Here is a 23,409-nt window from a genome sequence, read left to right as displayed (position 1 = left end):
AAGGACTGGAAAAGGGCTGATGGTGGCCAGAAAAAAACCCTGCAAAATTCCAAATTCCTGATAGTACAAAAAGGCCCTCAGATCGCGCGATCTGCACTCCGTCCTATACCAGGCACTCTTGTCATACCAATGAACAGAAAACAAGAATCATTACAAATTCAAAAAAGCCACAAACACATGGACTTATAGGAGCTATACTCCAAACATAACTGCAGGGAGTTTCCCAGCTAAACAACTGAGAGGGAAGATCCCTGCATGCCAATAAACTGAAAACAACCACAGCAAATGACAAACTCAGATAAGAGTGAAAGAACCAAACAACAAATAAAGAGCAAAGCACTTGTCTGGGGTAGATGTGGTGTGGAGCAGAATGAAGCAGGCTGGTGAACAAAGAACAACTGACATCCGGCATAGCCTGCTATCAGACCAGGATTTAAATAAGCAGAGAGTTAGCAATGGAAACGCCCATTGCTTAACACACCTGGTCTATGTCCAAACCATTCCTGGCCACAAGAGGGAGCCTCCCAGCAGCCAAAGCATAACTGACATTCACAACAGTTTCCCCATTGTGCTCTGCAGAGTTTCCCCATTGTAACCTGGAGAGCTTACCCATTTTTGTGGGTAAAGTTTCCCCATTGTGCTCGCAAGAGTTTCCTCATTGTCCTCTGGAAAGTTTCACCATTGTGCTTGCAACAGTTTTCCCGTTGTGCTCCGGAGAGTTTCCCCATTGTATTAGGAAAAGTTTCCCCATTGTGCTCTGGAGAGTTTCCCCGTTGTGTTAGGAAGAATTTCCCCATTGTATTAGTAAAAGTTTTCCTGTTGTACTCTCGAGAGTTTCCCAGTGTGCTCTGGAGAATATCCCCATTGTGCTCTGGAGAGTTCCCCCATTGTGCTCTGGAAACTTTCCATGTTGTGTTCTGGAGAGCTTGCCCATTGTGCTCTGGAGAGCTTCCTCCTTGAGCTCTGGAGAGTTTCACTATTGTGTTAGGAAGAGTTTCCCTGTTGTGCTCTGGAGAGTTTTCTCTTTGTGCTCTGGAGAGGTTCCCCATTATGATAGGAAAAGTTTGCCCATTGTCTTAGGAAGAATTTCCCCGTTGTGCTCTGGAGAGTTTCCCCATTGTGCTCTGGTGAGTTTCCCCATTGTGCTCTGCAGAGTTTGTCCATTGTGCTTTGGAGAGTTTCTCTATTGTGCTTTGGAGAGTTTCCCCATTCTGCTCTGGAGAGTTTCTCCATTGTGCTCTGGAGAGTTTCTCCATTGTGCTCTGGAGAGTTTCACCATTGTGCTCTGGAGAATTTCCTCATTGTGCTCTGGAGAGTTTCCCTATTGTGCTCTGGAGAGTTTCCCCATTGTGCTCTGGAGAGTTTCCCCATTGTGCTCTGGAGAGTTTCCCCATTGTGATCTGGAGAGTTTCCCCATTGTGCTCTGGCGAGTTTCCCCATTGTGCTCTGGAGAGTTTCTCCATTGTGCTCAGGAGAGTTTCCCTATTGTGCTCTGGAGAATATCCTCATTGTGCTCTGGAAAGTTTCCCCATTGTGCTCTGGAGAGTTTCCCCATTGTGCTCGCAAGAGTTTCCTCATTGTCCTCTGGAAAGTTTCACCATTGTGCTTGCAACAGTTTTCCCGTTGTGCTCCGGAGAGTTTCTCCATTGTGTTAGGAACAGTTTCCCTGTTGTGCTCTGGAGAATTCCCCCGTTGCGTTAGGAAAATTTCCCTGTGTTGCTCTGGAGAGTTTTCCCATTGTGTTAGGAAGAGTTTCCTGTTATGATCCGGAACCATGGAAGACCACCATAAATCATTGGTAAAAGGTGACAAGAATATTGGCAACTAATCTGGCCGCCATCCCCTTACTAACCATCACAACTAGAAGTAGCCGAGGGGTGAACTAACATCCTGTGCACCGCGAACCCAGCCGGAGAACTAGCTATCCTAAAGGAAGGAAAGATGAATAACTCTCTGCCTCAGAAAATAGATAAGAATAGCAAGCCCCCCACATTCAAAGGCTGCGGTGATATAGGAAAACACAATACACAGATAGATGATAGGATTAGCAAAAGGTGAGGCCCCCACTGACTAAAATAGGAAAGGACTGGAAAAGGGCTGATGGTGGCCAGAAAAAAACCCTGCAAAATTCCAAATTCCTGATAGTACAAAAAGGCCCTCAGATCGCGCGATCTGCACTCCGTCCTATACCAGGCACTCTTGTCATACCAATGAACAGAAAACAAGAATCATTACAAATTCAAAAAAGCCACAAACACATGGACTTATAGGAGCTATACTCCAAACATAACTGCAGGGAGTTTCCCAGCTAAACAACTGAGAGGGAAGATCCCTGCATGCCAATAAACTGAAAACAACCACAGCAAATGACAAACTCAGATAAGAGTGAAAGAACCAAACAACAAATAAAGAGCAAAGCACTTGTCTGGGGTAGATGTGGTGTGGAGCAGAATGAAGCAGGCTGGTGAACAAAGAACAACTGACATCCGGCATAGCCTGCTATCAGACCAGGATTTAAATAAGCAGAGAGTTAGCAATGGAAACGCCCATTGCTTAACACACCTGGTCTATGTCCAAACCATTCCTGGCCACAAGAGGGAGCCTCCCAGCAGCCAAAGCATAACTGACATTCACAACAGTTTCCCCATTGTGCTCTGCAGAGTTTCCCCGTTGTAACCTGGAGAGCTTACCCATTTTTGTGGGTAAAGTTTCCCCATTGTGCTCGCAAGAGTTTCCTCATTGTCCTCTGGAAAGTTTCACCATTGTGCTTGCAACAGTTTTCCCGTTGTGCTCCGGAGAGTTTCCCCATTGTGTTAGGAAAAGTTTCCCCATTGTATTAGTAAAAGTTTTCCTGTTGTACTCTCGAGAGTTTCCCAGTGTACTCTGGAGAATATCCCCATTGTGCTCTGGAGAGTTCCCCCATTGTGCTCTGGAAACTTTCCATGTTGTGTTCTGGAGAGCTTGCCCATTGTGCTCTGGAGAGCTTCCTCCTTGAGCTCTGGAGAGTTTCACTATTGTGTTAGGAAGAGTTTCCCTGTTGTGCTCTGGAGAGTTTTCTCTTTGTGCTCTGGAGAGGTTCCCCATTATGATAGGAAAAGTTTGCCCATTGTCTTAGGAAGAATTTCCCCGTTGTGCTCTGGAGAGTTTCCCCATTGTGCTCTGGTGAGTTTCCTCATTGTGCTCTGCAGAGTTTGTCCATTGTGCTTTGGAGAGTTTCTCTATTGTGCTTTGGAGAGTTTCCCCATTGTGCTCTGGAGAGTTTCTCCATTGTTCTCTGGAGAGTTTCCCCATTGTGCTCTGGAGAATTTCCTCACTGTGCTCTGAAGAGTTTCCCCATTGTGCTCTGGGGGGTTTCCCCATTGTGCTCTGGAGAGTTTCCCCATTGTGCTCTGGAGAGTTTCCCCATTGTGCTCTGGAGAATTTCCCCATTGTGCTTTGGAGAGTTTCTCCATTGTGCTCTGGAGAGTTTCCCCCTTGTGCTCTGGAGAGTTTCTCCATTGTGCTCTGGAGAGTTTCCCCATTGTGCTCTGGAGAATTTCCTCATTGTGCTCTGGAGATCTTCCCCATTGTGCTCTGGAGAGTTTCCCCATTGTGCTCTGGCGAGTTTCCCCATTGTGCTCTGGAGAGTTTCCCCATTGTGCTCTGGAGAGTTTCTCCATTGTGCTCTGGAGAGTTTCCCTATTGTGCTCTGGAGAATTTCCCCATTGTGCTCTGGAGAGTTTGTTCGTTGTGCTCTGGAGAGTTTCTCCATTGTGCTCTGGAGAGTTTCCCCATTGTGCTCTGTAGAGTTTCCCCATTGTGCTCTGGAGAGTTTGTCCATTGTGCTCTGGAGAGTTTCCCCATTGTGCTCTGGAGAGTTTCCCCATTGTGCTCTGGAGAGTTTGTTCGTTGTGCTCTGGAGAGTTTCTCCATTGTGCTCTGGAGAGTTTCCCCATTGTGCTCTGGAGAATTTCCTCAGTGTGCTCTGGAGAGTTTCCCCATTGTGCTCTGGAGAGTTTCCCCATTGTGCTATGGAGAGTTTCTCCATTGTGCTCTGGAGAGTTCCCCATTGTGCTCTGGAGAGTTTCCCCATTGTGCTCTGGAGAGTTTCCCCATTGTGCTCTGGAGAGTTTCTCCATTGTGCTCTGGAGAGTTTCCCCATTGTGCTCCGGAGAGTTTCCCCGTTGTGCTTCGGAGAGTTTCTCCATTATGTTAGGAAGTGTTTCCCGTTGTGCTCTGGAGAGTTTCCCGGTTGTGCTCCGGAGAGTTTCTCCATTGTGCTCTGGAGAGATTCCCTATTGTGATGTGGCGAGCTTACCCATTTTTGTGAGTAAAGTTTCCCCATTGTGCTCTCAAGAGTTTCCTCATTGTCCCCTGGAAAGTTTCCCCATTGTGCTCCGCAGAGTTTCTCCATTGTGATAGGAATAGTTTCCCCATTGTGCTCTGGAGACTTCTCCCGTTGTGTTAGGAAGAGTTTCCCCATTGTGTTAGGAAAAGTTTCCCCGTTGTGCTCTGGAGATTTTCCCCGTTGTGTTAGGAAAAGTGTCCCCATTGTGCTCTTGAGAGTTTCCCTGTTGTGTTAGGAAGAATTTCCCCATTGTATTAGTAAAAGTTTTCCTGTTGTACTCTGGAGAGTTTCCCAGTGTGCTCTGGAGAATTTCCCCATTGTGCTCAGGAGAGTTCCCCCATTGTGCTCTGGAAAGTTTCCATGTTGTGTTCTGGAGAGCTTGCCCATTGTGCTCTGGAGAGTTTCCCCTTTGAGCTCTGGAGAGTTTCACTGTTGTGTTAGGAAGAGTTTCCCTGTTGTGCTCTGGAGAGTTTTCTCTTTGTGCTCTGGAGAGGTTCCCCATTATGATAGGAAGAGTTTGCCAATTGTCTTAGGAAGAATTTCCCCGTTGTGCTCTGGAGAGTTTCCCCATTGTGCTCTGGTGAGTTTCCCCATTGTGCTCTGCAGAGTTTCCCCGTTGTATTCTGGAGAGCTTACCCATTTTTGTGGGTAAAGTTTCCCCATTGTGCTCGCAAGAGTTTCCTCATTATCCTCTGGAAAGTTTCACCATTGTGCTTGCAACAGTTTTCCCGTTGTGCTCCGGAGAGTTTCTCCATTGTGTTAGGAACAGTTTCCCTGTTGTGCTCTGGAGAGTTCCCCCGTTGTGTTAGGAAAATTTCTCTGTTGTGCTCTGGAGAGTTTTCCCATTGTGTTAGGAACAGTTTCCTTGTTGTGCTCTGGAGAGTTCCCCCGTTGTGTTAGGAAAATTTCCCTGTTGTGCTCTGGAGAGTTTTCCCATTGTGTTAGGAAGAGTTTCCTGTTATAATCCGGAACCATGGAAGACCACCATAAATCATTGGTAAAAGGTGACAAGAGCATTGGCAACTAATCTGGCCGCCATCCCCTTACTAACCATCACAACTAGAAGTAGCCGAGGGGTGAACTAACATCCTGTGCACCGCGAACCCAGTCGGAGAACTAGCTATCCTAAAGGAAGGAAAGATGAATAACTCTCTGCCTCAGAAAATAGATAAGAATAGCAAGCCCCCCACATTCAAAGACTGCGGTGATATAGGAAAACACAATACACATATAGATGATAGGATTAGCAAAAGGTGAGGCCCCCACTGACTAAAATAGGAAAGGACTGGAAAAGGGCTGATGGTGGCCAGAGAAAAACCCTGCAAAATTCCAAATTCCTGATAGTACAAAAAGGCCCTCAGATCGCGCGATCTGCACTCCGTCCTATACCAGGCGCTCTTGTCATACCAATGAACAGAAAACAAGAATCATTACAAATTCCAAAAAAGCCACAAACACATGGACTTATAGGAGCTATACTCCAAACATAACTGCAGGGAGTTTCCCAGCTAAACAACTGAGAGGGAAGATCCCTGCATGCCAATAAACTGAAAACAACCACAGCAAATGACAAACTCAGATAAGAGTGAAAGAACCAAACAACAAATAAAGAGCAAAGCACTTGTCTGGGGTAGATGTGGTGTGGAGCAGAATGAAGCAGGCTGGTGAACAAAGAACAACTGACATCCGGCATAGCCTGCCATCAGACCAGGATTTAAATAAGCACAGAGTTAGCAATGGAAACGCCCATTGCTTAACACACCTGGTCTATGTCCAAACCATTCCTGGCCACAAGAGGGAGCCTCCCAGCAGCCAAAGCATAACTGACATTCACAACAGTTTCCCCATTGTGCTCTGCAGAGTTTCCCCGTTGTAATCTGGAGAGCTTACCCATTTTTGTGGGTAAAGTTTCCCCATTGTGCTCGCAAGAATTTCCTCATTGTCCTCTGGAAAGTTTCACCATTGTGCTTGCAACAGTTTTCCCGTTGTGCTCCGAAGAGTTTCTCCATTGTGTTAGGAACAGTTTCCCCGTTGTGCTCTGGAGAGTTTCCCCGTTGTGTTAGGAAGAATTTCCCCATTGTATTAGTAAAAGTTTTCCTGTTGTACTCTGGAGAGTTTCCCAGTGTGCTCTGGAGAATTTCCCCATTGTGCTCTGGAGAGTTCCCCCATTGTGCTCTGGAAAGTTTCCATGTTGTGTTCTGGAGAGCTTGCCCATTGTGCTCTGGAGAGCTTCCTCCTTGAGCTCTGGAGAGTTTCACTATTGTGTTAGGAAGAGTTTCCCTGTTGTGCTCTGGAGAGTTTTCTCTTTGTGCTCTGGAGAGGTTCCCCATTATGATAGGAAAAGTTTGCCCATTGTCTTAGGAAGAATTTCCCCGTTGTGCTCTGGAGAGTTTTCCCATTGTGCTCTGCAGAGTTTGTCCATTGTGCTTTGGAGAGTTTCTCCATTGTGCTTTGGAGAGTTTCCCCATTCTGCTCTGGAGAGTTTCCCCATTGTGCTCTGGAGAGTTTCCCCATTGTGCTCTGGAGAGTTTCCCCATTGTGCTCTGGAGAGTTTCCCCATTGTGCTCTGGAGAGTTTCCCCATTGTGCTCTGGAGAATTTCCCCATTGTGCTTTGGAGAGTTTCCCCATTGTGCTCTGGAGAGTTTCCCCATTGTGCTCTGGAGAGTTTCTCCATTGTGCTCTGGAGAGTTTCCCCATTGTGCTCTGGAGAATTTCCTCATTGTGCTCTGGAGAGTTTCCCCATTGTGCTCTGGAGAGTTTCCCCATTGTGCTCTGCAGATTTTCCCCATTGTGCTCTGTAGAGTTTCCCCATTGTGCTCTGGAGAGTTTCTCCATTGTGCTCTGGAGAGTTTCTCCATTGTGCTCTGGAGAATTTCCTCATTGTGCTCTGGAAAGTTTCCCCATTGTGCTCTGGAGAGTTTCCCCATTGTGCTCTGGAGAGTTTCCCCATTGTGCTCTGGAGAGTTTGTCCATTGTGCTCTGGAGAGTTTCCCCATTGTGCTCTGGAGAGTTTCCCCATTGTGCTCTGTAGAGTTTGTTCGTTGTGCTCTGGAGAGTTTCTCCATTGTGCTCTGGAGAGTTTCCCCATTGTGCTCTGGAGAATTTCCCCATTGTGCTCTGGAGAGTTTCCCCATTGTGCTCTGGAGAGTTTCTCCATTGTGCTCCGGAGAGTTTCCCCATTGTGCTCCGGAGAGTTTCCCCGTTGTGCTTCGGAGAGTTTCTCCATTATGTTAGGAAGTGTTTCCCGTTGTGCTCTGGAGAGTTTCCCGGTTGTGCTCCGGAGAGTTTCTCCATTGTGCTCTGGAGAGATTCCCTATTGTGATGTGGCGAGCTTACCCATTTTTGTGAGTAAAGTTTCCCCATTGTGCTCCCAAGAGTTTCCTCATTGTCCCCTGGAAAGTTTCCCCATTGTGCTCCGCAGAGTTTCTCCATTGTGATAGGAATAGTTTCCCCATTGTGCTCTGGAGACTTCTCCCGTTGTGTTAGGAAGAGTTTCCCCATTGTGTTAGGAAAAGTTTCCCCGTTGTGCTTTGGAGATTTTCCCCGTTGTGTTAGGAAAAGTTTCCCCATTGTGCTCTTGAGAGTTTCCCTGTTGTGTTAGGAAGAATTTCCCCATTGTATTAGTAAAAGTTTTCCTGTTGTACTCTGGAGAGTTTCCCAGTGTGCTCTGGAGAATTTCCCCATTGTGCTCAGGATAGTTCCCCCATTGTGCTCTGGAAAGTTTCCATGTTGTGTTCTGGAGAGCTTGCCCATTGTGCTCTGGAGAGTTTCCCCTTTGAGCTCTGGAGAGTTTCACTGTTGTGTTAGGAAGAGTTTCCCTGTTGTGCTCTGGAGAGTTTTCTCTTTGTGCTCTGGAGAGGTTCCCCATTATGATAGGAAGACTTTGCCAATTGTCTTAGGAAGAATTTCCCCGTTGTGCTCTGGAGAGTTTCCCCATTGTGCTCTGGTGAGTTTCCCCATTGTGCTCTGCAGAGTTTCCCCGTTGTATTCTGGAGAGCTTACCCATTTTTGTGGGTAAAGTTTCCCCATTGTGCTCGCAAGAGTTTCCTCATTGTCCTCTGGAAAGTTTCACCATTGTGCTTGCAACAGTTTTCCCGTTGTGCTCCGGAGAGTTTCTCCATTGTGTTAGGAACAGTTTCCCTGTTGTGCTCTGGAGAGTTCCCCCGTTGTGTTAGGAAAATTTCCCTGTTGTGCTCTGGAGAGTTTTCCCATTGTGTTAGGAAGAGTTTCCTGTTATGATCCGGAACCATGGAAGACCACCATAAATCATTGGTAAAAGGTGACAAGAGCATTGGCAACTAATCTGGCCGCAATCCCCTTACTAACCATCACAACTAGAAGTAGCCGAGGGGTGAACTAACATCCTGTGCACCGCGAACCCAGCCGGAGAACTAGCTATCCTAAAGGAAGGAAAGATGAATAACTCTCTGCCTCAGAAAATAGATAAGAATAGCAAGCCCCCCACATTCAAAGACTGCGGTGATATAGGAAAACACAATACACATATAGATGATAGGATTAGCAAAAGGTGAGGCCCCCACTGACTAAAATAGGAAAGGACTGGAAAAGGGCTGATGGTGGCCAGAGAAAAACCCTGCAAAATTCCAAATTCCTGATAGTACAAAAAGGCCCTCAGATCGCGCGATCTGCACTCCGTCCTATACCAGGCGCTCTTGTCATACCAATGAACAGAAAACAAGAATCATTACAAATTCAAAAAAAGCCACAAACACATGGACTTATAGGAGCTATACTCCAAACATAACTGCAGGGAGTTTCCCAGCTAAACAACTGAGAGGGAAGATCCCTGCATGCCAATAAACTGAAAACAACCACAGCAAATGACAAACTCAGATAAGAGTGAAAGAACCAAACAACAAATAAAGAGCAAAGCACTTGTCTGGGGTAGATGTGGTGTGGAGCAGAATGAAGCAGGCTGGTGAACAAAGAACAACTGACATCCGGCATAGCCTGCCATCAGACCAGGATTTAAATAAGCAGAGAGTTAGCAATGGAAACGCCCATTGCTTAACACACCTGGTCTATGTCCAAACCATTCCTGGCCACAAGAGGGAGCCTCCAAGCAGCCAAAGCATAACTGACATTCACAACAGTTTCCCCATTGTGCTCTGCAGAGTTTCCCCATTGTAACCTGGAGAGCTTACCCATTTTTGTGGGTAAAGTTTCCCCATTGTGCTCGCAAGAATTTCCTCATTGTCCTCTGGAAAGTTTCACCATTGTGCTTGCAACAGTTTTCCCGTTGTGCTCCGAAGAGTTTCTCCATTGTGTTAGGAACAGTTTCCCCGTTGTGCTCTGGAGAGTTTCCCCGTTGTGTTAGGAAGAATTTCCCCATTGTATTAGTAAAAGTTTTCCTGTTGTACTCTGGAGAGTTTCCCAGTGTGCTTTGGAGAATTTCCCCATTGTGCTCTGGAGAGTTCCCCCATTGTGCTCTGGAAAGTTTCCATGTTGTGTTCTGGAGAGCTTGCCCATTGTGCTCTGGAGAGCTTCCTCCTTGAGCTCTGGAGAGTTTCACTATTGTGTTAGGAAGAGTTTCCCTGTTGTGCTCTGGAGAGTTTTCTCTTTGTGCTCTAGAGAGGTTCCCCATTATGATAGGAAAAGTTTGCCCATTGTCTTAGGAAGAATTTCCCCGTTGTGCTCTGGAGAGTTTCCCCATTGTGCTCTGCAGAGTTTGTCCATTGTGCTTTGGAGAGTTTCTCCATTGTGCTTTGGAGAGTTTCCCCATTCTGCTCTGGAGAGTTTCCCCATTGTGCTCTGGAGAGTTTCTCCATTGTTCTCTGGAGAGTTTCCCCATTGTGCTCTGGAGAATTTCCTCATTGTGCTCTGAAGAGTTTCCCCATTGTGCTCTGGAGAGTTTCCCCATTGTGCTCTGGAGAGTTTCCCCATTGTGCTCTGGAGAATTTCCCCATTGTGCTTTGGAGAGTTTCCCCATTGTGCTCTGGAGAGTTTTTCCATTGTGCTCTGGAGAGTTTCTCTATTGTGCTCTGGAGAGTTTCACCATTGTGCTCTGGAGAATTTCCTCATTGTGCTCTGGAGAGTTTCCCTATTGTGCTCTGGAGAGTTTCCCCATTGTGCTCTGGAGAGTTTCCCCATTGTGCTCTGGAGAGTTTCCCCATTGTGCTCTGGCGAGTTTCCCCATTGTGCTCTGGAGAGTTTCCCCATTGTGCTCTGGAGAGTTTCCCTATTGTGCTCTGGAGAATATCCTCATTGTGCTCTGGAAAGTTTCCCCATTGTGCTCTGGAGAGTTTCCCCATTGTGCTCGCAAGAGTTTCCTCATTGTCCTCTGGAAAGTTTCACCATTGTGCTTGCAACAGTTTTCCCGTTGTGCTCCGGAGAGTTTCTACATTGTGTTAGGAACAGTTTCCCTGTTGTGCTCTAGAGAGTTCCCCCGTTGTGTTAGGAAATTTTCCCTGTTGTGCTCTGGAGAGTTTTCCCATTGTGTTAGGAAGAGTTTCCTGTTATGATCCGGAACCATGGAAGACCACCATAAATCATTGGTAAAAGGTGACAAGAGCATTGGCAACTAATCTGGCCGCAATCCCCTTACTAACCATCACAACTAGAAGTAGCCGAGGGGTGAACTAACATCCTGTGCACCGCGAACCCAGCCGGAGAAGCTAGCTATCCTAAAGGAAGGAAAGATGAATAACTCTCTGCCTCAGAAAATAGATAAGAATAGCAAGCCCCCCACATTCAAAGACTGCGGTGATATAGGAAAACACAATACACATATAGATGATAGGATTAGCAAAAGGTGAGGCCCCCACTGACTAAAATAGGAAAGGACTGGAAAAGGGCTGATGGTGGCCAGAGAAAAACCCTGCAAAATTCCAAATTCCTGATAGTACAAAAAGGCCCTCAGATCGCGCGATCTGCACTCCGTCCTATACCAGGCGCTCTTGTCATACCAATGAACGGAAAACAAGAATCATTACAAATTCAAAAAAGCCACAAACACATGGACTTATAGGAGCTATACTCCAAACATAACTGCAGGGAGTTTCCCAGCTAAACAACTGAGAGTGAAGATCCCTGCATGCCAATAAACTGAAAACAACCACAGCAAATGACAAACTCAGATAAGAGTGAAAGAACCAAACAACAAATAAAGAGCAAAGCACTTGTCTGGGGTAGATGTGGTGTGGAGCAGAATGAAGCAGGCTGGTGAACAAAGAACAACTGACATCCGGCATAGCCTGCTATCAGACCAGGATTTAAATAAGCAGAGAGTTAGCAATGGAAACGCCCATTGCTTAACACACCTGGTCTATGTCCAAACCATTCCTGGCCACAAGAGGGAGCCTCCCAGCAGCCAAAGCATAACTGACATTCACAACAGTTTCCCCATTGTGCTCTGCAGAGTTTCCCCGTTGTAATCTGGAGAGCTTACCCATTTTTGTGGGTAAAGTTTCCCCATTGTGCTCGCAAGAGTTTCCTCATTGTCCTCTGGAAAGTTTCACCATTGTGCTTGCAACAGTTTTCCCGTTGTGCTCCGAAGAGTTTCTCCATTGTGTTAGGAACAGTTTCCCCGTTGTGCTCTGGAGAGTTCCCCCGTTGCATTAGGAAAAGTTTCCCTGTTGTGCTCTGGAGAGTTTTCCCATTGTGTTAGGAGGAGTTTCCCCATTGTGCTCTGCAGAGTTTAGCCATTGTAATCTGGAGAGCTTACCCATTTTTGTGGTAAAGTTTCCCCATTGTGCTCGCAAGAGATTCCTCACTGTTCTCTGGAAAGTTTCACCATTGTGCTCGAAAGAGTGTTCCCATTTTGCTCCGGAGAGTTAAGTTTCCTCGTTGTGCTCTGAAGAGTTTCCTGGTGTGCTCTGAAGAGTTTCCCCCGTTGTGCTCTGGAAAGTTTCTCTGTTGTGCTCTAGAAAGTTTCCCATTTGTGTTCTGGAGAGCTTACCCATTGTGCCCTGTAGAGTTTCTCCATTGTGCTCTGAAGAGTTTCCCTGTTGTGTTAGGAAGAGTTTCCCTGTTGTACTCTAGAGAGCTTACCCATTGCATTTTGGAGAGATTACCCATTGTGTTTTGGAGAGCTTACCCATTGTGTTTTGGAGAGCTTACCCATTGTGTTTTGGAGAGCTTACCCATTGTGTTTTGGAGAGCTTACCCATTGTGTTTTGGAGAGCTTGCCCATTGTGTTTTGGAGAGCTTACCCATTTTGTTTTGGAGAGTTTACCCATTGTGTTTTGGAGAGCTTACTCATTGTGTTTTGGAGAGCTTACCCATTGTGTTTTGGAGAGCTTACCCAATGTGTTTTGGAGAGCTTACCCATTTAGTTTCCCTATTGTGCACAAGTGAGTTTCCCCATTGTGCTCGGGAGAGTTTCCCTTTTCTGCTCGGGATAGTTTACCCGTTTTGCTCAGAAGAGGTTATCCATTGTGCTCAGGAGAGTTTCCCTGTTATGCAAGGTAGTTTCCCCATAGTGCAAGGGAGAGTTTGCCCATTGTGCTCGAGAGAGAGTATCCCTGTTGTCCTTGGGAGACTTTTCATGTTGTGTTGAGGAGAGTTTCCCCATTTGCCTGAGTTTCCCCATTGTGAACAAGAAATTTTCCCAGTTGTGCTCGGGAGAGTTTCCCCGTTATTTTCAAGAGATTTTCCCCATTAAGTTCAAGAGAGTTTCTCCATTATGCCTGGGACAGTTTCCCCATTGTGCTCAGGATAGTTTCCCCGTTGTTGCTGGGACAGTTCTCCCGTTGCTTTCAGGAGAGTTTTCCCGTTGCTTTCGGGAGAGTTTTCCCGTTGCTTTCGGGAGAGTTTCCCCATTAAGCTCGGGAGAGTTTCCCCATTGTTGTTGGGACAGTTTTCCCGTTGCTTTCGGGAGAGTTTTCCTGTTGCTTTCGGGAGAGTTTTTTCGTTGCTTTCAGGAGAGTTTCCCCATTGTGCTCGGGAGAGTTTCCCCATTGTTGCTGGGACAATTTTCCTGTTGCTTTCGGGAGAGTTTTCCTGTTGCTTTCGGGAGAGTTTCCCCATTGTGCTCGGGAGAGTTTCCCCATTGTTGCTGGGACAGTTTTCCCGTTGCTTTCGGGAGAGTTTTCCCGTTGCTTTCGGGAGAGTTTCCCCATTGTTGCTGGGACAGTTTTCCCGTTGCTTTCTGGAGAGTTTCCCCATTGTGCTCGGGAGAATTTCCCTATTGTTGCTGAGACAGTTTTCCCGTTGCTTTCGGGAGAGTTTACCCATTGTGCTCGGGAGAGTTTCCCCATTGTTGCTGGGACAGTTTTCTCGTTGCTTTCGGGAGAGTTTTCCCATTGCTTTCGGGAGAGTTTCCCCATTGTGCTCGGGAGAGTTTCACCATTGTTGCTGGGACAGTTTTCCCGTTGCTTTCGGGAGTGTTTTCCCGTTGCTTTTGGGAGAGTTTCCCCATTATGCTCGGGAGAGTTTCCCCATTGTTGCTGAGACAGTTTTCCCGTTGCTTTCCGGAGAGTTTCCCCATTATGCTCGGGAGAGTTTCCCCATTGATGCTGGGACAGTTTTCCCGTTGCTTTCGGGAGAGTTTCCCCATTGTGCTCGGGAGAGTTTCCCTATTGTTGCTGAGACAGTTTTCCCGTTGCTTTCGGGAGAGTTTCCCCATTGTGCTCGGGAGAAATTCCCCATTGTTGCTGGGACAGTTTTCTCGTTGCTTTCGGGAGAGTTTTCCAATTGCTTTCGGGAGAGTTTCCCCATTGTGCTCGGGAGAGTTTCACCATTGTTGCTGGGACAGTTTTCCCGTTGCTTTCGGGAGAGTTTTCTCGTTGCTTTTGGGAGAGTTTCCCCATTATGCTCGGGAGAGTTTCCCCATTGTTGCTGAGACAGTTTTCCCGTTGCTTTCGGGAGAGTTTCCCCATTGTGCTCAGGAGAGTTTCCCTATTGTTGCTGAGACAGTTTTCCTGTTGCTTTCGGGAGAGTTTCCCCATTGTACTCGGGAGAGTTTCCCCATTGTTGCTGGGACAGTTTTCCCGTTGCTTTCGGGAGTTTTCCCATTGTGCTCGGGAGAGTTTCCCCATTGTGCTCGAGAGAGTTTCCCCGTGGTGCACAGAAGAGATTCCATATTGTGCTCGGGAGAGTTTCCCCTTTGTCGGCCAGGGTTTCAGCCTTCCACCGATCCATGGCTACTGCTCTGTACGCTATATTTGACTTCTTGTGTCAGGTGGAAGGATTACATTGTGAAGTCAGAGATGCAGAATATTCAAGCCTCTAGGGAAGCGGATAAGTAATAAATGTGCAAATTACCTGATGTTATCGATCCAGCAGTCTATTCCTAAGGGAAGGAAAATGTTGAGATTGAGCCAGATGGTGAAGTAATCATCAGACCTACGGTAGCACATCCAGTTCACAACCTCATCCTTCCTTACTTTAGCTTCCAGCTGATTTCCAAAGCATCCAGGTACTAAAACCATCATAAGAATAAGGACAGATGAGAATAACGGGCACTCATAGAAAGCAGAACAGTGAAAGAAACATCTCTAGACTTTGCTTTATATCTTGAAAAAAGCTTCAGTAACTTTCAAAATAAAATGTGCTATTCATGATATATCAAACTACTAAATGTAATCATGAAGTTGATATTGAACTGTGTCACAGATGAAAACAATGCAAGAAATTCTACAAATAGGAGTGCAACACTGAAGATGGAGCAGACAGAGAGCTAAAAGCAGCAGAGCAGCTCTGAAGATGGAGCAGACAGAGAGCTAGAACCAGCAGAGCAGCACTGAAGATGGAGCAGACAAAACGCTAGAAGCAGCAGAGCAGCACTGAAGATGGAGCAGACAGAGAGCTAGAAGCAGCAGAGCAGCACTGAAGATGGAGCAGACAGAGCACTAGAAGCAGCAGAGCAGCACTGAAGATGGAGCAGACAGAAAGCTAGAAGCAGCAGAGCAGCACTGAAGATGAAGCAGATAGAGAGCTAGAAGCAGCAGAGCAGCACAGAAGATGGAGCAGACAGAAAGCTAGAAGCAGCAGAGTAGCACTGAAGATGGAGCAGACAGAACGCTAGAAGCAGCAGAGCAGCACTGAAGATGGAGCAGACAGAGAGCTAAAAGCAGCAGAGCAGCACTGAAGATGGAGCAGACAGAACGCTAGAAGCAGCAGAGCAGCACTGAAGATGGAGCAGACAGAGAGCTAGAAGCAGCAGAGCAGCACTGAAGATGGAGCAGACAGAGCGCTAGAAGCAGCAGAGCAGCACTGAAGATGGAGCAGACAGAACGCTAGAAGCAGCAGAGCAGCACTGAAGATGGAGCAGACAGAACACAAAAAGCAGCAGTGCAGCACTGAAGATGGAGCAGACAGAACGCTAGAAGCAGCAGAGCAGCACTGAAGATGGAGCAGACAGAGCACTAGAAGCAGCAGTGCAGCACTGAAGATGGAGCAGACAGAGAGCTAGAAGCAGCAGAGCAGCACTGAAGATGGAGCAGACAGAACGCTAGAAGCAGCAGAGCAGCACTGAAGATGGAGCAGACAGAGCAATAGAAGCAGCAGTGCAGCACTGAAGATGGAGCAGACAGGGAGCTAGAAGCAGCAGAGCAGCACTGAAGATGGAGCAGACAGAGCACTAGAAGCAGCAGTGCAGCACTGAAGATGGAGCAGACAGAACGCTAGAAGCAGCAGAGTAGCACTAAAGATGGAGCAGACAGAACGCTAGAAGCAGCAGAGCAGCACTGAAGATGGAGCAGACAGAGCACTAGAAGCAGCAGAGCAGCACTGAAGATGGAGAACAGAGAATGCTAGAAGCAGCAGTGCAGAACAGAAGATGGAGCAGACATAATGCTAGAAGCAGCAGAGCAGCACTGAAGATGGAGCAGACAGAACGCTAGATGCAGCAGTGCAGCACTGAAGATGGAGCAGACAGAGAGCTAGAAGCAGCAGTGCAGCACTGAAGATGGAGCAGACAGAACGCTAGAAGCAGCAGAGCAGCACTGAAGATGGAGCAGACAGAACGCTAGAAGCAGCAGTGCAGCACTGAAGATGCAGCAGACAGAACGCTAGAAGCAGCAGAGCAGCACTGAAGATGGAGCAGACAACGCTAGAAGCAGCAGAGCAGCACTGAAGATGGAGCAGAGAGCTAGAAGCAGCAGAGCAGCACTGAAGATGGAGCAGACAGAAGGCTAGAAGCAGCAGAGCAGCACTGAAGATGGAGCAGACAGAATGCTAGAAGCAGCAGAGCAGCACTGAAGATGGAGCACACAGAACATTAAAAAGCAGCAGTGCAGCACTGAAGATTGAGCAGACAGAATGCTAGAAGCAGCAGAGCAGCACTGAAGATTGAGCAGATAGAATGCTAGAAGCAGCAGAGCAGCACTGAAGATGGAGCAGACAGAGAGCTAGAAGCAGCAGAGCAGCACTGAAGATGGAGCAGACAGAGAGCTAGAAGCAGCAGAGCAGCACAGAAGATGGAGCAGACAACGCTTGAAGCAGCAGAGCAGCACTGAAGATGGAGCAGACAGAGAGCTAGAAGCAGCAGAGCAGCACTGAAGATGGAGCAGACAGAGAGCTAGAAGCAGCAGAGCAGCACTGAAGATGAAGCAGACAGAGTTATAAGCAGCAGAGCAGCACTGAAGATGGAGCAGACAGAGAGCTAGAAGCAGCAGCACAGCTCTGAAGATGGAGAGGAGAGAACGCTAGAAGCAGCAGAGCAGCACTGAAGATGGAGCAGACAGAACGCTAGAAGCAGCAGAGCAGCACTGAAGATGGAGCAGACAGAACACTAGAAGCAACAGTGCAGCACTGAAGATGGAGCAGACAGAACGCTAGAAGCAGCAGTGCGGCACTGAAGATGGAGCAGACAGAACGCTAGAAGCAGCAGAGTAGCACTGAAGATGGAGCAGACAGAGAGCTAGAAGCAGCAGAGCAGCAGTTAAGATGGAGAAGACTGAACGCTAGAAGCAGAAGAGCAGCACTAAAGATGGAGCTGACAGAACGCTAGAAGCAGCAGAGCAGCACTGAAGATGGAACAGACAGAGAGCTAAAAGCAGCAGAGCAGCAATGAAGATGGAGCAGACAGAACGCCAGAAGCAGCAGAGCAGCACTGAAGATGGAGCAGACAGAACACTAGAAGCAGCAGAGCAGCACTGAAGATGGAGCAGACAGAACGCTAGAAGCAGCAGAGCAGCACTGAAGATGGAGCAGACAGAATGCTAGAAGCAGCAGAGCAGCTCTGAAGATGGAGCAGACAGAACGCTAGAAGCAGCAGAGCAGCACTGAAGATGGAGCAGACAGAACACTAGAAGCAGCAGAGCAGCACTGAAGATGGAGCAGACAGAACGCTAGAAGCAGCAGAGCAGCACTGAAGATGGAGAAGACAGAATGCTAGAAGCAGCAGAGCAGCTCTGAAGATGGAGCAGACAGAACGCTAGAAGCAGCAGTGCAGCACTGAAGATGGAGCAGACAGAACGCTAGAAGCAGCAGTGCGGCACTGAAGATGGAGCAGACAGAACGCTAGAAGCAGCAGAGTAGCACTGAAGATGGAGCAGACAGAGAGCTAGAAGCAGCAGAGCAGCAGTTAAGATGGAGAAGACTGAACGCTAGAAGCAGAAGAGCAGCACGAAAGATGGAGCTGACAGAACGCTAGAAGCAGCAGAGCAGCACTGAAGATGGAACAGACAGAGAGCTAAAAGCAGCAGAGCAGCAATGAAGATGGAGCAGACAGAACGCCAGAAGCAGCAGAGCAGCACTGAAGATGAAGCAGACAGAACGCTAGAAGCAGCAGAGCGGCACTGAAGATGGAGCAGACAACACTAGAAGCAGCAGATTAGCACTGAAGATGGAGCAGACAGAGAGCTAGAAGCAGCAGAGCAGCACTGAAGATGGAGCAGACAGAACACAAAAAGCAGCAGTGCAGCACTGAAGATGGAGCAGACAGAACGCTAGAAGCAGCAGAGCAGCACTCAAGATGGAGCAGACAGAGCACTAGAAGCAGCAGTGCAGCACTGAAGATGGAGCAGACAGAACGCTAGAAGCAGCAGAGCAGCACTGAAGATGGAGCAGACAGAACGCTAAAAGCAGCAGAGCAGCACTGAAGATGGAGAACAGAGAATGCTAGAAGCAGCAGTGCAGAACAGAAGATGGAGCAGACATAATGCTAGAAGCAGCAGAGCAGCACTGAAGATGGAGCAGACAGAACGCTAGAAGCAGCAGAGCAGCACTGAAGACGGAGCAGACCGAACGCTAGAAGCAGCAGTGCAGCACTGAAGATGGAGCAGACAGAACGCTAGAAGCAGCAGAGCAGCACTGAAGATGGAGCAGACAACGCTAGAAGCAGCAGAGCAGCACTGAAGATGGAGCAGACAATGTTAGAAGCAGCAGTGCAGTACTGAAGATGGAGCAGACAGAGAGCTAGAAGCAGCAGAGCAGCACTGAAAATGGAGCAGACAGAAGGCTAGAAGCAGCAGAGCAGCACTGAAGATGGAGCAGACAGAATGCTAGAAGCAGCAGAGCAGCACTGAAGATGGAGCACACAGAACATTAAAAAGCAGCAGTGCAGCACTGAAGATTGAGCAGACAGAATGCTAGAAGCAGCAGAGCAGCACTGAAGATTGAGCAGACAGAATGCTAGCAGCAGCAGAGCAGCACTGAAGATGGAGCAGACAGAGAGCTAGAAGCAGCAGAGCAGCACTGAAGATGGAGCAGACAGAGAGCTAGAAGCAGCAGAGCAGCACAGAAGATGGAGCAGACAACGCTAGAAGCAGCAGAGCAGCACTGAAGATGGAGCAGACAGAGAGCTAGAAGCAGCAGAGCAGCACTGAAGATGGAGCAGACAGAGAGCTAGAAGCAGCAGAGCAGCTCTGAAGATGGAGAAGACAGAATGCTAGAAGCAACAGAGCAGCACTGAAGATGGAGCAGACAGAACGCTAGAAGCAGCAGAGCAGCACTGAAGATGAAGCAGACAGAGAGTTATAAGCAGCAGAGCAGCACTGAAGATGGAGCAGACAGAGAGCTAGAAGCATCAGCGCAGCTGTGAAGATGGAGAGGAGAGAACGCTAGAAGCAGCAGTGCAGCACTGAAGATGGAGCAGACAGAACGCTAGAAGCAGCAGAGTGGCACTGAAGATGGAGCAGACAGAACGCTAGAAGCAGCAGATTAGCACTGAAGATGGAGCAGACAGAGAGCTAGAAGCAGCAGAGCAGCACTGAAGATGGAGCAGACAGAACGCTAGAAGCAGCAGAGCAGCACTGAAGATGGAGCAGACAGAGCTCTAGAAGCAGCAGTGCAGCACTGAAGATGGAGCAGACAGGGAGCTAGAAGCAGCAGAGCAGCACTGAAGATGGAGCAGACAGCACTAGTAGCAGCAGTGCAGCACTGAAGATGGAGCAGACAGGGAGCTAGAAGCAGCAGTGCAGCACTGAAGATGGAGCAGACAGAACGCTAGAAGCAGCAGAGCAGCACTGAAGATGGAGCAGACAGAGAGCTAGAAGCAGCAGAGCAGCACTGAAGATGGAGCAGACAGAACGCTAGAAGCAGCAGAGCAGCACTGAAGATGGAGCAGACAGAACGCTAGAAGCAGCAGAGTAGCACTGAAGATGGAGCAGACAGAGAGCTAGAAGCAGCAGAGCAGCAGTGAAGATGGAGAAGACTGAACGCTAGAAGCAGAAGAGCAGCACTAAAGATGGAGCAGACAGAACGCTAGAAGCAGCAGAGCAGCACTGAAGATGGAACAGACAGAGAGCTAAAAGCAGCAGAGCTGCACTGAAGATGGAGCAGACAGAACGCCAGAAGCAGCAGAGCGGCACTGAAGATGGAGCAGACAGAACACTAGAAGCAGCAGATTAGCACTGAAGATGGAGCAGACAGAGAGCTAGAAGCAGCAGAGCAGCACTGAAGATCGAGCAGACAGAACGCTAGAAGCAGAAGAGCAGCACTAAAGATGGAGCAGACAGAACGCTAGAAGCAGCAGAGCAGCACTGAAGATGGAGCAGACAGAATGCCAGAAGCAGCAGAGCAGCACTGAAGATGGAGCAGACAGAACGCTAGAAGCAGCAGTGCAGCACTGAAGATGGAGCAGACAGAACGCTAGAAGCAGCAGAGCAGCCCTGAAGATGGAGCAGACAGAGAGCTAGAAGCAGCAGAGCAGCACTGAAGATGGAGCAGACAGAACGCTAGAAGCAGCAGAGCAGCACTGAAGATGGAGCAGACAGAACGCTAGAAGCAGCAGTGCAGCACTGAAGATGGAGCAGACAGAACGCTAGAAGCAGCAGAGCAGCACTGAAGATGGAGCAGACAGAAAGCTAGAAGCAACAGTGCAGCACTGAAGATGGAGCAGACAGAACGCTAGAAGCAGCAGTGCAGCACTGAAGATGGAGCAGACAGAACGCTAGAAGCAGCAGTGCAGCACTGAAGATGGAGCAGACAGAACGCTAGAAGCAGCAGAGTAGCACTGAAGATGGAGCAGACAGAATGCTAGAAGCAGCAGAGCAGCACTGAAGATGGAGCAGACAGAACGCTAGAAGCAGCAGTGCAGCACTGAAGATGGAGCAGACAGAACGCTAGAAGCAGCAGAGCAGCACTGAAGATGGAGCAGACAACGCTAGAAGCAGCAGAGCAGCACTGAAGATGGAGCAGACAATGTTAGAAGCAGCAGTGCAGCACTGAAGATGGAGCAGAGAGCTAGAAGCAGCAGAGCAGCACTGAAGATGGAGCAGACAGAAGGCTAGAAGCAGCAGAGCAGCACTGAAGATGGAGCAGACAGAATGCTAGAAGCAGCAGAGCAGCACTGAAGATGGAGCACACAGAACATTAAAAAGCAGCAGTGCAGCACTGAAGATTGAGCAGACAGAATGCTAGAAGCAGCAGAGCAGCACTGAAGATTGAGCAGACAGAATGCTAGAAGCAGCAGAGCAGCACTGAAGATGGAACAGACAGAGAGCTAGAAGCAGCAGAGCAGCACTGAAGATGGAGCAGACAGAGAGCTAGAAGCAGCAGAGCAGCACAGAAGATGGAGCAGACAACGATAGAAGCAGCAGAGCAGCACTGAAGATGGAGCAGACAGAGAGCTAGAAGCAGCAGAGCAGCACTGAAGATGGAGCAGACAGAGAGCTAGAAGCAGCAGAGCAGCACTGATGATGAAGCAGACAGAGTTATAAGCAGCAGAGCAGCACTGAAGATGGAGCAGACAGAGAGCTAGAAGCAGCAGCGCAGCTCTGAAGATGGAGAGGAGAGAACGCTAGAAGCAGCAGAGCAGCACTGAAGATGGAGCAGACAGAACGCTAGAAGCAGCAGAGCAGCACTGAAGATGGAGCAGACAGAACACTAGAAGCAGCAGAGCAGCACTGAAGATGGAGCAGACAGAACACTAGAAGCAGCAGAGCAGCACTGAAGATGGAGCAGACAGAATGCTAGAAGCAGCAGAGCAGCTCTGAAGATGGAGCAGACAGAACGCTAGAAGCAGCAGTGCAGCACTGAAGATGGAGCAGACAGAACGCTAGAAGCAGCAGAGTGGCACTGAAGATGGAGCAGACAGAACGCTAGAAGCAGGAGAGTAGCACTGAAGATGGAGCAGACAGAGAGCTAGAAGCAGCAGAGCAGCAGTTAAGATGGAGAAGACTGAACGCTAGAAGCAGAAGAGCAGCACTAAAGATGGAGCTGACAGAACGCTAGAAGCAGCAGAGCAGCACTGAAGATGGAACAGACAGAGAGCTAAAAGCAGCAGAGCAGCACTGAAGATGGAGCAGACAGAACGCCAGAAGCAGCAGAGCAGCACTGAAGAAGAAGCAGACAGAACGCTAGAAGCAGCAGAGCGGCACTGAAGATGGAGCAGACAGAACACTAGAAGCAGCAGATTAGCACTGAAGATGGAGCAGACAGAGAGCTAGAAGCAGCAGAGCAGCACTGAAGATGGAGCAGACAGAACGCTAGAAGCAGCAGAGTAGCACTGAAGATGGAGCAGACAGAAAGCTAGAAGCAGCAGAGCAGCACTGAAGATGGAGCAGACAGAACGCTAAAAGCAGCAGAGCAGCACTGAAGATGGAGAACAGAGAATGCTAGAAGCAGCAGTGCAGAACAGAAGATGGAGCAGACATAACGCAAGAAGCAGCAGAGCAGCACTGAAGATGGAGCAGACAGAACGCTAGAAGCAGCAGAGCAGCACTGAAGATGGAGCAGACAGAACGCTAGAAGCAGCAGAGCAGCACTGAAGATGGAGCAGACAGAACGCTAGAAGCAGCAGAGCAGCACTGAAGATGGAGCAGACAGAACGCTAGAAGCAGCAGAGCAGCACTGAAGATGGAGCAGACAGAACGCTAGAAGCAGCAGTGCAGCACTGAAGATGGAGCAGACAGAACGCTAGAAGCAGCAGTGCAGCACTGAAGATGGAGCAGACAGAACGCTAGAAGCAGCAGAGTAGCACTGAAGATGGAGCAGACAGAACGCTAGAAGCAGCAGAGCAGCACTGAAGATGGAGCAGACAGAACGCTAAAAGCAGCAGAGCAGCACTGAAGATGGAGAACAGAGAATGCTAGAAGCAGCAGTGCAGAACAGAAGATGGAGCAGACATAACGCTAGAAGCAGCAGAGCAGCACTGAAGATGGAGCAGACAGAACGCTAGAAGCAGCAGAGCAGCACTGAAGATGGAGCAGACAGAACGCTAGAAGCAGCAGTGCAGCACTGAAGATGGAGCAGACAGAACGCTAGAAGCAGCAGAGCAGCACTGAAGATGGAGCAGACAACGCTAGAAGCAGCAGAGCAGCACTGAAGATGGAGCAGACAATGTTAGAAGCAGCAGTGCAGTACTGAAGATGGAGCAGACAGAGAGCTAGAAGCAGCAGAGCAGCACTGAAGATGGAGCAGACAGAATGCTAGAAGCAGCAGAGCAGCACTGAAGATGGAGCAGACAGAACGCTAGAAGCAGCAGAGCAGCACTAAAGATGGAGCAGACAGAATGCTAGAAGCAGCAGTGCAGCACTGAAGATGGAGCAGACAGAGAGCTAGAAGCAGCAGTGCAGCACTGAAGATGGAGCAGACAGAACGCTAGAAGCAGCAGAGCAGCACTGAAGATGGAGCAGACAGAACGCTAGAAGCAGCAGTGCAACACTGAAGATGGAGCAGACAGAACGCTAGAAGCAGCAGAGCAGCACTGAAGATGGAGCAGACAACGCTAGAA

At 48.5% G+C, this 23,409-nt stretch overlaps 1 protein-coding gene across 3 annotated transcripts in view; it reads right to left on the bottom strand.

Annotated features, from left to right (window-relative positions):
* The window catches only part of LCAT (lecithin-cholesterol acyltransferase), a 100,645-nt gene that overhangs the window by 37,699 nt on the left and 39,537 nt on the right, over positions 1-23,409 (bottom strand). For 2 of the 3 annotated variants that reach the window (XM_075326279.1, XM_075326281.1), the window contains one exon: positions 14,553-14,709. In XM_075326279.1, coding sequence (XP_075182394.1) covers positions 14,553-14,709 — 157 coding nt within the window. The remainder of the gene's footprint in view (positions 1-14,552; positions 14,710-23,409) is intronic. The other variant, XM_075326280.1, reaches the window with a different exon arrangement.

Source organism: Anomaloglossus baeobatrachus, chromosome 10, assembly GCF_048569485.1.
Source record: "Anomaloglossus baeobatrachus isolate aAnoBae1 chromosome 10, aAnoBae1.hap1, whole genome shotgun sequence".
Lineage (NCBI taxonomy): Eukaryota > Metazoa > Chordata > Amphibia > Anura > Aromobatidae > Anomaloglossus > Anomaloglossus baeobatrachus.
This window is presented reverse-complemented; position numbering and strand designations above follow the sequence as displayed.